Source organism: Rhinolophus hipposideros (genome assembly GCF_964194185.1).
Source record: "Rhinolophus hipposideros genome assembly, chromosome: 4".
Lineage (NCBI taxonomy): Eukaryota > Metazoa > Chordata > Mammalia > Chiroptera > Rhinolophidae > Rhinolophus > Rhinolophus hipposideros.
Window position 1 is genome coordinate 28871167 of NC_138050.1, and position 13683 is coordinate 28884849.

The 13683-nt window shown below is 34.5% G+C and overlaps 1 protein-coding gene across 2 annotated transcripts in view; it reads left to right on the forward strand.

The window, feature by feature from the left end:
* The window catches only part of WWC2 (WW and C2 domain containing 2), a 163753-nt gene that overhangs the window by 83775 nt on the left and 66295 nt on the right, over positions 1–13683 (forward strand). For both annotated transcript variants that reach the window (XM_081046341.1, XM_081046342.1), the window contains exon 4: positions 339–415. In XM_081046341.1, the coding sequence (XP_080902467.1) occupies positions 339–415 (77 nt within the window). The remainder of the gene's footprint in view (positions 1–338; positions 416–13683) is intronic.

The following is a 13683-nucleotide window of genomic DNA, read 5'->3' on the forward strand; positions in this document are numbered from 1 at the left end:
GGACTCAGAAGTTCTACTTAAATTAAGTTTCTGGATAACGCAAAGCTCTGATAAACTGTATGTGCAATAAGGTCTAAGATTTTATACATTGGTATAAAATTCACAAGAAAATTGAGTACCAGGGTCTTCATGACATTTTTCTTTCTTGAGTTTTTAAAAAGATTATAAAGGTTTGAAGATTACTTTTTATATTTAGGTGTCTGATGAATGACAATAAAGGAATTATAAAGTAAGTAAGTATCCACGAAAGCCTGTAAATCTTGTTGCTTTTAGAGTTTGTAAATTCTAAGCTGAGAACTAGTTATGCAACCTTATTTTTCTTTTTTCTCTTTGAAAAGTGTTTTCAGGATCTTCGTCTAGTACAAAATATGATCCTGATATTTTAAAAGCTGAGATCTCCACAACACGATTAAGGGTAAGATTTTTTGTTTTTTAATTGTGGTTCTACATTGAACATATGCATAAACTTTGAAGGTGGGGAAGGGACTTTAGTGGTCATCTGCCACCTCCATTCGCTGTAGGAATCTCCTCCACTTATTCTCTATAGGTGGTCTTTCTGCCCCTGTTAGAAGTTGTTCAGTGATTCAGATTGTTCTTGTTATTGAGACAGTGTGTTCCGTCACTGGGCAGTTTTATCATTTGCAGTTAGTATACTGAATCAAACTTTGAGTCGCAATAACTTACTTTCCGTTGTCGTGCTGAAATATGTCTTTCAGAGTAGAGCCTAGTTGCTCCTCCATCAGACAACCCAATATTTAAAGATGCCCACAATTTGCAACATCAAGCCATTCCTTTTCTAGATCAAACTTGACCAACTTCTCACACTTTCTCCTGGGTTGTTTCCTGATTTTTTTTCCTAAGTTTTTTTTTTTTACCAAACAGCTGTTAAGGCCAGAGCTTGTTTGTCCTTGATTTTTGGAGTCTTAAAGACTATTCACGTAAGTAAATTCATGCAACCATTACTTAGGTCATGAAATAGATTATTACCGTGACCCCAGATGCCCCCTTTGTCTCCCCTCATTGTCATTATCCTTCTCTCTAAAGGTAACACTGGTCTCATCAACATTATAGGTTACTTTTTTGCCTGCTTTGAACTTTGTAAAACTGGAATGCTACCACACGTATTATTTGATGGCTTCTTTTTCTTAAGAACATTTTGAGATTCATCCGCGTAAATTTATTGCTGTAAAGCGTTCCACTTTGGGGTACATACCATAAATTCTTTGTCTTCTACCTACTATTGATGAACATTACCGTTTATTCCAATTTCTGATAATTAAAACTTATGCCTTAATGTATATGTCTATTGTACATGTCTTTTGGTGCACATGTGTACACATTTGTATTAGTTACACAATTAAAAGTGAAATTGCTGTATCAAAAAATATTCATAGCTTCAATTTTAGCAAATACTTACAGTTTGAGCCTTTCTTACTTTCTGTCTTTCCTTCCAGCTCTGAATTATTTTCTGCATGTCTTTTGCCTATATCCCACAGGTTTTGAATTTTGTATTTTTATTATCAATCAGTTCAAAATACTTTCTAACTAAAAAGGAATGAGATTCTGATACATGCTACTGAAGAGTAGCATAATATACTACCCTAAAGTATGCCACTTTAGTATATTGATTACGTATTTTGAGCTGTAAGCACTTGAAAATCAGCAAACGCAGAAAGAGGCTTTCTCTGAACTCCTCTTATCTGATTAAGGACAGATTCTCCTAAAGGAACTTCAGTTTTCATAAATCCCCCCACCAGGAGTTTCATCAGCCAGGGATGATTGACTTTCCACAGGAGATGTGAACACCACGCCCAGACACCCTTTGTCACAAACTGTCATATCGTCCATCTATTCCCTTATGACCTTATGAGCCCATTCATCTTTTCCCAAAATCATTTGCTTTCTTTTAAGAGGCCTACATATCCCATCCCCTTAAGCCTCCTCAGAGAATGACACATTTTACCCCATTCTCCATGTATACATGAGGTATACATGTTAATAAACTTCTGTTTGTTTTTCTCTTGTTAAAAAAACATTTTCTAACTTCTGTATGATTTCCCACATGAGTGAGTGAGTGTGTTGCTTAATTTTTAAATAGCTGGTCATTATATTATTGATTGCAGCTTAATTCCACTGTGTACTGTTCAGTTCTGAAATTTGTCTTTGACTGTTTTATATTGTTTTATATTGTTTTTAGTTACTTGTCCAAATTCTGATTGATATATAATTTTTTAAACAAAATAATCACAGTTACTTTTTAAATTCCATATCTTGATTAACACAATATCTAAATTTTCTATACGTTGGATTCTTCAGCATGGTCTGAAGGATGGTTTTGATTTTTGGTCAGTATTTAACTTCTTACAGCTGTTTATTTTTTATTAAGAGCCACGTATTATGTATGAAAAAGTACAAAGATAATTTGAGGTTTTGGATGATCTTGTCATCCTTCAAAGAGAATTTAGTTTTTAACTTCTTGTAGGCAGTTAGGCCTGGTCAGATCATTTTAATTCAATCAAGGTTTGAGCTATCTGAAATCTGGGCTTCCTTCCTTTTCTGAGAGTGGGTCTATTTCCAGTTCACCCTTTCTTTTAGGGCAAAGCTCTTCAAACTCCCAAATGAACTCCTGGGGTGTTTTATGAGGGCCCTTGATGCTTCATGGAAGCTGAGCTCCAAATCTCTCCCCAAGCCTCCCAGCTCACCGGGACTGCCAGTGGTTTTTCTGCGCTCTGCCACTACATTCTCCCGACTTTGTAGTCTGTATTGCATATGCAAATGTATCAAAAGGAAGAAAACCGGCCCAGTCTGGATCTTGACGGTGGGCTTCCCTTATCTTTTGGGTTTTTCACACAAGTTTTTGCTGCCTTGGTAGTTTGCCAATGTCTTCAAATAGATGTTTTGTTTGTTTTTTTCTTTCTCACGATTTTCACACTTAGAAAAAGTGTGAAAAAAGTTTGCTGATACTTTCTGAAAGCCAAACCCGTCTTCAGTTTGGATTTCTGGGTTAAATTTAGGGAGTCATTGATAGAAGTGTTTTGTGTCTTTCTACCATCAGCATCTTCCTGTTTTACTCTGTTAACCCACCCATATTTCTCTGGACCTTTCTCAAGAATATCATGCAATGGTTTATCAAATGCCTTGTTGCTGTGTCTCTGTTCTATGTCTATACATTTCTGTGATCTGCGAGGCTAGATACCTTGTCTAAAAAAAGGGTAATGAAGGTATTTTGTCTAAACTTACTCTTAATAAACCTCAGTACTCACTTGAGCTGTGCATTTCTCCAAAAGTTATTACTTATTATCATTGTCCTTTGAAATTTTTACCATCTTTCACACTTCGTATCTTTGTAAGACACATTGTAAACCCCCTTTTAGGAAAGATGCAAACTAAGGAAGGGATTTAAAAACAGAAACATACAGGATATCTCACACAAATAATCATTTAGAAGGAAATGGAGCCCCCTGTCAATCAGGGAGATCCCAGGAAATCCCAAATGGTCACACTCCTCAGACCTGTCTCCTGATGCAGCCGAATCTTTTAGATAAAGCTTATTTTATGCCAGGTTTAATGTGTTCTTACTGTCAGAAGCCTGTATATTTCATATTTCATATATTTTTTTATCACTGTGTGGCCACAAGATGGGTTGGACAGGAATGCTCTCCTCAAGAAGGCGCTTCCCTCACAGAGAGGACATAAGACATTCATAAATAACGGTAATAAAAGATCAGAAGTGACACTCTCTTCATCTCATTCCATTCGTGAATAGGTGCTTGTTTAATACTTCCTGTCAGTGTAAACACCTTTTTTAGAACAGCAACAAGCAAATCTGCCCTTGTTGCTGTTGTGATGTTTTGAACTGTGTCATGGTTTGAATACTATGGAACAGATGGAGCGCTCTCTCTGCTTTTTGTGCACATTTTAGCCAGGTAGCACTTTCAGGATGCGCCAGCCGTGCAAAAGTGGCCTTTCCTGGCTTGTCTGCCCTGTAGGAATCACTGTGTACACTAATAGTCACTTTCACAAATTAATGCCACAGAAATAGTAACTCAGGAATGAACTAATTCTTCATTGTTTGTCATGGAGTACCTGTCTGTATTACTCACAATAACAATTTTTTAGACAAAGCCAAACACTAACTTCATACTTGATTATTCTGATGCAACAGTATTAGCAGTTGTGCTGCATTTGTTTTACTGAATTAAAGCTGATGGGTCAAATATTTGAGAACCATCTGTCTAAAACATCTATTTTATTTTATATTATGGTCATAGGTATTAGTGATCACTGGGTTTCAGTTTCCTCCTTCATCAAATGGGATAATAGTAACTTGCTGGCATCTTATTTCTAGTTGGGTGAAATGAATAAATTATTTTATTTTTAATTAATATACTCATAACTTTTAAGGGTAATGTTTAATTATTTGGAAAAATCTTTTTTTTTTTTAGGGAGGGAATGTAAAAATTTTCACTGCATATTTTATTTTATTTATATTCATAATTGATACTTAAACCATTGTCTTCTTGGGATAGAGTATGGAATATTTGATACAAAATAAACCTTAAATTCAACTGATATTTAAAAATGTATATACCCCAAATTACAAATAGGTAAGATTTGGTGAAAATTTGGTGGAGAAAATGTTTGATGAATTTGATTAAATTTTTACTAATGTTTATTAAACTGAAATAAAATGTTAGAAGTGTAAAAGAAAATCTTTAGTAGTACAAGTGCATTTGAGAAATGTATTGAACACCATAGCATATGCTCTATTCCAACTTTTGACTTTCTAAAAAAAAAAAGGAAAAGAAAACAAAGGCCCCTTTGGTTAAATCATTTGTACTCTGGCTGGTTAGTAGACACTGCTATTAATAACAATGTACTATCTTTTGTTCTCAAATATATTTACTCACACATTGTTAGTCTGAATTCTCTTTGAATTGTTTTTAGCTGTGGTGATGGACTTAGAAAAGTCATCCACAATCTCACATATTTGTAATCTTGGGCACAGATTTAAAAGAATGGCAATTGAATTTAAGGTTTAGTTTGTAACTGTGAATAGAGTTAACTCATGTGCAAATTATATTATGATACTTTAACCACTTATGTAACTAACATACAAAAATCATAGCAGTGCACTTCAGAATAAAAGAAATATGTCTTCTGAGAATGTGAATTGTTACAAATAAGGTTTGTCTCTTGACTAGACATGAGAGATATGCTTTTACTTGTACTACATTTAAAGCTTAGCTTACATCCCAGGTTTTCAACTGTGACCTACTTGATTTCAGAGTATTAAAAGAGAAAGAGGGATATAACGTGCAGCACCAAACCGTACATTAGGTATGGTTATTCTTTTAGGATGTATAGAAATGAATTTGTGTTGTAGTTGGTGTTGGGTTAGAAAATAGTACACCAGTCTTAGTGAATTTTGAATGAAATGATATGACTTGATTCACTAAAGAAAAGAGAGCAAGACTAAAAGAGAAAATGAGAGAGAGGTACTCTGTTTAATACAAGAACTGGTGTTATGTCTCTTATGACATGCTAGTAACTTGAAATAATTAAAATTCATAGCACAGTAGTGCTTTTTGCAATAAAAGCATACTCAGACCTTGAGTAGAGTAAAACTGTAACACTTAATAACACTTATTGATTTCATGTTTTGTTTCTCTCTCTGATGGTTTTAGTCTCCTTTTCTAGCTTTGCAGGGTACTGTACTGCAGGCTAAATAATATATACTTCAGAAGAAATCCTTCATTGACCCTGTGTTTTGGGGGAGGAGATGTTTAGTTTCTCCTCATCTAGATAAACTACCATGTCAAACTCTGGCCATGGCTTCCAGTCTTCTCCATCTTAATTCATAAACACCCTTATATCCATAATGCTCATGGCCTTTTACAAAATTAAATGCTTTTAACTTCTCCTATGATAGAATATAGAGTCTAAGCAGACAAAAATAAGAAAATAATGGTTCATAAATAATCGATTTTAAATGATCCTGTAAAACCTACAAGAGTCATTCTCTCATTTTTCAAAAGGCTATAGGAGTTAGCTTTGTGGAACTGTGTGAGTTAAAAAGCTATTATAATGAATACATTCAAACCAACACTTCCTAATATTTCAATAGTTTTCCTTGACATATACACAATAAATATATTGACCTAATATGTTCACATTAAATTTTGGAGAATCACTCTCCTGAGGCCATGACAATGAAGTAGTGAGAGAAAATACATCTATTTATACTACATATATTCTGCAATCTTCAGCATTTTCATGTACATATTTATTTCTAGAGTTAAGGGTGGTAGACATAGTTCTACAGCTTCTACTTAATCAAAGAACCAGACTCCTAGAGAGAGCTCCTTCAAGATACAAAGGAGTAGAATTTTGTGATGTGCGATTAGCCAATTGAATCCCAAAATTAGATCTTTTGCCTATAGAGAGAGAAGGAGAGATTAATGAAATAGGTCCAACAGGGAGATATTCTGTCTAAAACTCAGGCTGTTGGAATCACATGAATATCTTTTCAAAGATCCAACTGACTTCTGTTTTTGCCCAGGAAGGACTAACTGCTACAGGAATTGTCCTATAACAACAGACAAAGAACTGGACAAACTCCATAAACCAACTGTTTTCAGACATTGGATAACAGCCAGAAGAATACTAATCCCTAACTGAAGGGACACGGGAGCCCTGAGATTGCATCATCTGCAGTGCAGCAAGGACTCACACATAATCTAGTGATGTGCCTGAGTTAAAGAGACAGAAGAATAAAGTTCAGTGAAGTGAAAGTGTCTAGAATTTGTGGGAAATATTGGAGAGGAGGGAGCTAGAGAGTGAGAAAGAGAGCAAGAACAAGCTCTGGAAATCTCCTCAAACCTTTGAATACTGATTAAGCATGGTATAAAATAGACAAGGCCTGGGACAGACGGCAGTAGGAAAAACAGGTCTCAGAGCTTACATAGGGCTGGGAATGGTTCATGTTTCCATCGGGCAGAATGGAGCGGCCTCATTAGACGTGGGACATCAGATAGACTTGGACCAAATTAATCCAAGACTAAAGGTGGCTTTGGACCTATCCTAACAAAAATTAAAGTAAACCTTGAATGGACCAAACTGATTTAAAATATTAACTGTGTGCTACTTGAAAGTCCAGCATTCTTGAAGAGACCACAATAACACCAGCAACAACAATGTAAAATTCACGATGGCCAACTACTAGTCAAAAACGTCCATGCATGTTGGGGATGAGAGAAGTGGGGAGAGGCAGAAGGAAGGGACTACCAAGGGACATGAGGAAGCTTTTGGGAGAAGGATGGATATGTTCGTTATCTTGATTGTGTTGGTGGTTTCATGGGTATATACATATGTCAGCTCTTATTAAAGTATATAGTTTAAACATTAATTTTATTATATGCCAGTTACATGTGAATAAAGCTGTTAATAAATTATTGGACATTCAAAGAGGAAGACAGACATATTTAATAACAAAATAGAAATAACAAAAAGAAAAAGTGATAGCTATGATTTGATTAGCAGACAAACTTGTGAAAACATATATATATATATATATATATATATACATACACACATATATACACACACATATATATATATTCAAGAATGTAATTTTAAACATGATGAAGAGAGAAAATAAAGATATAAAAAAGATCAAAGTGGAACATTTACAGAATAGAAATACAATACCAAAAATGAAAAACTGGATGAGAATAACCCAGATGCTGAATAAAAATCAGTGAATTTGAAGACAGGAATGGAAACTATACAAAATGAATTACACAGATGAAAACAAAAGCCTGAGAAAAATTTAACAGCACATCAGAGTCCTGTGGTACAATATTAAAGGGTCTGATGTATGTGTTAAAGTCTCCAAAAAAGAGCAAGGAGAAGGAGATCACAAAAATATATTTGAAGAAATTAAAAAACTATAAATCCATTGGTAGAGGAAGATATTCCAAAGCAGGATAAGACCACACAAGATTACATCAAAGTACGTCATCGTTACATTGCTGAAACTCAGTTATAAAGAGAAAATCTTATAAGCAACCATAGAAATCAGACACATTACATACAGTGGAACAAGGATAATTACAAGAGACTTCTAATCAGAAACTATGCAAGCTACTGGACAATGGACTGATATCTTCAAAGTACTAAAAGAAAAATGTCAACCTAGATTACTATAGTTAGTGAAAATATCTCAAAATTAAAAGCAAAAACACACAACCCCGTTTCAAAAATAGCAAGGGACTATAATAGATATTTCTCCGAAGAAGATTACCAATAAGCATATGAAAAGATGACAAACATTGCTAGTCATTAAGGAAATGCAAATCAAAACCATAAGATACCACCTCACACCCATTAGGGTGGCTATTATATTTTAAAAAAAGCAAGCAGAAAACAAGTGTGGGTGAGAATGTGGCACAATTAGAACCCTTGTACATTGCTGGTGGGAATGGAAAATGGTACAACCACTGTGCAAAACAATATGGCAGTTGCCCCGAAAGTTAAACAGAATTGCCTTGTGATTTAGCAATTCTACTTCTAGGTATACCCAAAAGAAGGGACTCAAACAGATTCTTGTACACCAATGTCCATAGTGACTTTATTCACAATAGTCAAAAAAGGTGGAAGTGACCTTTATTAGCCAGGATTCTCCAGAGAAACAAAACCAATAAGATATATGTATGTACATATATAAAGAAATGTATTACAAAACTTGGCTCCCATGATTGTGGAGACTGGCAAATCCAAATCTGCAGTGTGGGCTGGCTGATGATGCAGTTTCTGTCCAAAGCCGGCAGGCAGAGACCTAGGAGAGTCAATGGTGCGCGTGACGTCTGAAGGCAGTGTCCTAGAGAATCCCCTCTTGTTTGGGGAGACCAGTCTTCCTGTTCTAATCAGGCCTTCAGCTGACTGGATGAGGCCCACCCACGTTACGGAAGTAAAGCTCCATACTCAGAGTTCACCAATTTAAATGTTAATGTCATCCACAAACTTTCTCTACGTTGACACACAAAATTAACCATTACAGAGCCTGTATATCCATCAACGGATGAATAGATAAAATACTGTATATAGGCATGCCTCGGAAATATTGCAGGTTTAGTTCCAGACCACTGCAATAAAGCGAATATTGCAATAAAGCGAGTCACGTGAATTTTTTAGTTTCCCAATACATATAAAAATTATGTTTAAAAAAAAAGTTAAAAAAAACATTTACACTATACCGTAGTCTACTAATTGTGCAATAGCATTATGTCTAAAAAACAATGTGCATATCTTAAAAAAATACTTTATTGCTAAAATATACTAACCATCTACTGAACCTTCAGCAAGTTATAATCTTCTTGCTAATGGAGGGTCTTGTCTTGATGTTGATGAAAATGCAATATCAGTGAAGCACAAAAAAGTAAAGCACAGCAAGCGAGGTATACTTGTATACATACAATTGAATATTATTCAGTCTGAAAAAGGAATGAAATCCTAATACATACTACAACACGGATTCACTTTGAAAACATTATGCTAAGTGAAATAAGCCAAGCTCAAAAGGATAAATGTTGTATTATTTCCCTCATGTGCGGCACCTAGAATAGACAATATATAGCGACAGGAAGTAGAATAGTTGCTTCCGGGGCTGGAGGAAAGGAGAATGGGGAATTACTATTTAATGGTTGTAGAGATTCAGTTTGGGATGTTAAAAAAGTTCTGGAGATGACGAGTGATGATAGTTGTACTTAATGCCACTCAATTGTACATTTAAAAATGGTTAAGTGGTAGAATTTATTATGTGTATATTTTATTACAAATTAAACATTTGTTTTTTATTTTTCAATTACAGCTGACATTCAATATTATATTAGTTTTAGGTGTATAGCATAGTAATTAGACATTTATATAACTTACAAAGTGATCCCCCCAATAAGTCTAGTACCCACCCATCACCATACATAGTTATTACAATATTATTAGCTATATCTCCTATGCTGTACTTCACATCCCTGTGACTGTTTTGTAACTGCCAATTACTGCAAAAATTTTTAACTGAAGGTAAAATAAAGGTTTTTTTTCAGACAAACAAATGCTGTGAGAATTGGTTGCTTGCAGAACTATAATATATTAAATGTTAAAGGGAGTTTATTCAAGCAGAGTGAAAAGGATACCACCTGGAAATTTGGATCTATATAAAATGATGAAAAAAGGTGGTAGTAAATAAGTGTGTGAATAGATTTCTTAATAATTTAAAGTCTCTTTAAATATAATTGCTTATTTACTTAAAAATAAAAATTATGTCACAGGGTTTGTAAATATTTAGAAGCAAAATGTAGGATATCACAAAGAATAGGGAAAACAGAAGGCACTTACACTATACATAAAGGAATATAATATCATTTGCAAGTAGACTGTATATTTTATACAATAGAGCAGGAGTGCCCAAACTTTGTCTATAAAGGGCCAAATGGTAAATAGTTAAGTTTTGTGGATATGGTAAGCAGAATTCTAAGATATCCTCCAAGATTCCCTGCTTCCCCACCTTCCCCAGTATACACACCCTACATAACCTCTAGGCTGAATGTGATAGATTTTTACTCCTGTAATTGGGTTATTTTATATGACACAGCTAACTTAAAGATAGAGAAGTCATTTTAAAACAGTATTTCTCTGGCTGGTTGTAGAGGAGGAAGTCAGATGTTTGAAGCACAGGGGCGTTCGTGTACCATTTCTGTAGTAAAGATGGAGAAACCCACATGGAAAGGACCAGAGAGTGACCTCTTGTGTTAGCCAGCAAGGAAACTAAATCTCATTCCTATCTAGAGCCATAGTAACTGAATTCTGCCAGCAGCAAGAATGTAGTTGAGAATGAATTTTCCCCTAGAGCCTCCACCTGAGAACTCAGCCTGGCAGACACCTCAATTTCAGTTTTTTGATATCTTGAATAGAGAACCCAGCCAGACGTTGTGAGCTATTAAATGGGTATAATTTTAAGCTGCTAATTTTGTGATCATTTATTCTTCAGTGACAGAAAACTGATGTAGCAGGCCACATACAGACTCTGTCACAGATTTTTCTTTTTACTTTTTTTGGGAAAAATTATCAAAAACACGAAAACTAGTCCTAACTCATTAGCCATAAAAAATTAGACCACAGGGTAGATTTGACCCACAGCTGCCATTTGCTGATCCCTGCCCTAGAATAACCACTAAGAAAATACAGAGGTATTACCAATGGTGGGGATAAAAATGGAATCACAAAATAATAATAATAATAATAATCTAAAAGGAGGCAGGAATAGAGATAGAAAGGATAAAAGAATATATATGACAATTAAAAAACAAATGTAGATTTAAACCCAATTATATCAATAATTACATTAAGTATAAATGGTCTAAATGCTCCAATTAAAAGGCAGAAATTATCAGAGTGGTGAAAATAAGAACCAACTCTATGATGGCTAAAACAGACCTATTTTAAATATAAAGATCCAGATAGGCTGAAAATTAAAAGGAGTGAAAAATATATACCATGAAAATACAAATGCAAAGAAAGTTGTGGTTGTCGTATTAATATCAAAGTAAAGTTTAAAATAAGGATATTATTACTAGGGATTTTCTATTAATTAAGTCAGGTAATCATGGGACATAATGATGTGCATATACATAATCCTAAAGGTATATACACATAATAACAGAGCTTCAAATACCTGAAGTAAAGACCAATAAAACTGAAAGGAGAAATATGAATTCACAATTGTAGTTGGATATATCAGCACTTCTCTCTCAGTAATTGATAGAATATACAGACAAAATCAGCACAGTTATTGAAGTTGTTAACAATACCATCAACTAACCTTATCAAATTAACATTTATGGAACATGCTTTCTAAAAACAGCAAAATACATAATATTTTTGAGTGCACATGGAATAGTCACAAAGGAGACCTTACTCTAGGCTATGTTGAGTCCTGTGGCAACTTATTGGTTTATTTTAATTACTTGTGGAGATCTAGCCTTAACTTACCATATTTCGATCTATTGTATCTCAAAGTAGTACATTTCATAAATGTTTCATACAATTTTTCTCAGTAGCTTTGTTCTTTTTCCTTTCTGTTGTTTAAAGTTTGGGTTTTAAAACAATATTGTACTCAGTCATCTTGTTTCTGATGACAGAATTCATTTATTAGTCATCAACAATGGTTCTAAAAGCATCTGGGTGGGATTCTATTTTCCTCTGTTTTTTAGTAAAGTAAAAAAAAAAAAAATTTATGATTAATCTTGTGAATATCTGGAACTGATTTCTCATTTCCTTAAAGGTGAGGCTTTTTTAGTGATGTGGAAGCGGTCGTGAAGGGAAGGCTTTCCAGAAGGAGCAGGTTGACAGTTGCCCTTTGTTGGCTTGCTTAAGGAGCTCCCAGCAAGACAATAGAGAACATGGTGAAAAGGGAAGGTAGTCATTAGTAAAATGCCATTTTACTCGTTATGACGTTAATTTTGCCAGGTTCACTTTTAGGGCAGACTTATGAAACCTGCCTGTCTTGTGATCCTTCCAAGGTCCATAGGTTTCGGGAATTTACTTTTCCTTCATTGTCATCTTCTTTCTCTCCTTATTACAATATGATTGTAAGAGAAATAAGAAGCGCTATGATTTCCAGTCATACTTAACACACTTAATCACAGCACCTTCTTGGTTTTCAGAAATAACTTTAAAATCAATTTAAAATGTCAGTTGCTTTAGTGCAGTCAGTATAGAAAGCAGGAAATGTGCAAAAGTCATGGCTCTCTTGTCTCCAATTTGGTCCTCTGGGCTTTGAGATTTAATTCCATAGAAATAGGTCTGTACAATTAGATGGTTGGCTACGGCTACAGAAAGCTCAGTGTGTAAGAGAAAACAACACAGGCACTAGGGCTTGTGGAGCTGTTCATATCTTCGGTTTGGCTGAAGTTTGGAAGATAAAATAAAGGCCATAGGTTTTATTTAGGTCATTTTGCTACAATTCTAGTTTGTCTTTGATCTCACATATATTATCATGCCATTAATAACTAAAACTTTTGTAATTGCAGTTTTTAAAAAATGTCCTGTGTTCTAGACTGCTCTCTGCTGCTTAATAGTAGTGAGACCTTCAGCAGATTACTTACTTATTCTCTTGAGGCCTTAGATTCTTCACTTATAAAGTAAGAAATAAACTGTATCTATCTAAGAAAGGAGTTGTGAGGATTAAAAATATGTAGATGAGGGTAAAGGGGATCAAATATTTGGTGATGGAAGGAGAACTGACTCTGGGTGATGAACACACAATGGGATTTATAGATGATGTAATACAGAATTGTACACCTGAAATCTATGTAACTTTACTAACAATTGTCACCCCAATAAACTTTAATTAAAAAAAAATAGATATTTATATTTAGCGCAATATCTGGAATACATAAAGTTCTCCTGAATTTTAGCTCTCATTATTACTTCCTAGCAGAGTCCACATTGTGCTAAATTTGCCAGTCAGCATTAGTTTAATCCTTTAGCTGTGACCCAAGGACATTTGTTTTTACATTCTGTGTCCTACATTTAAGAATGGAAGAGTAGAAATAATGATCCTCTAGTAGCTAATGGTGTCAAATTGTTTTCCAAGAAGAAAGGTTGTTGAACTAATTAAGACCA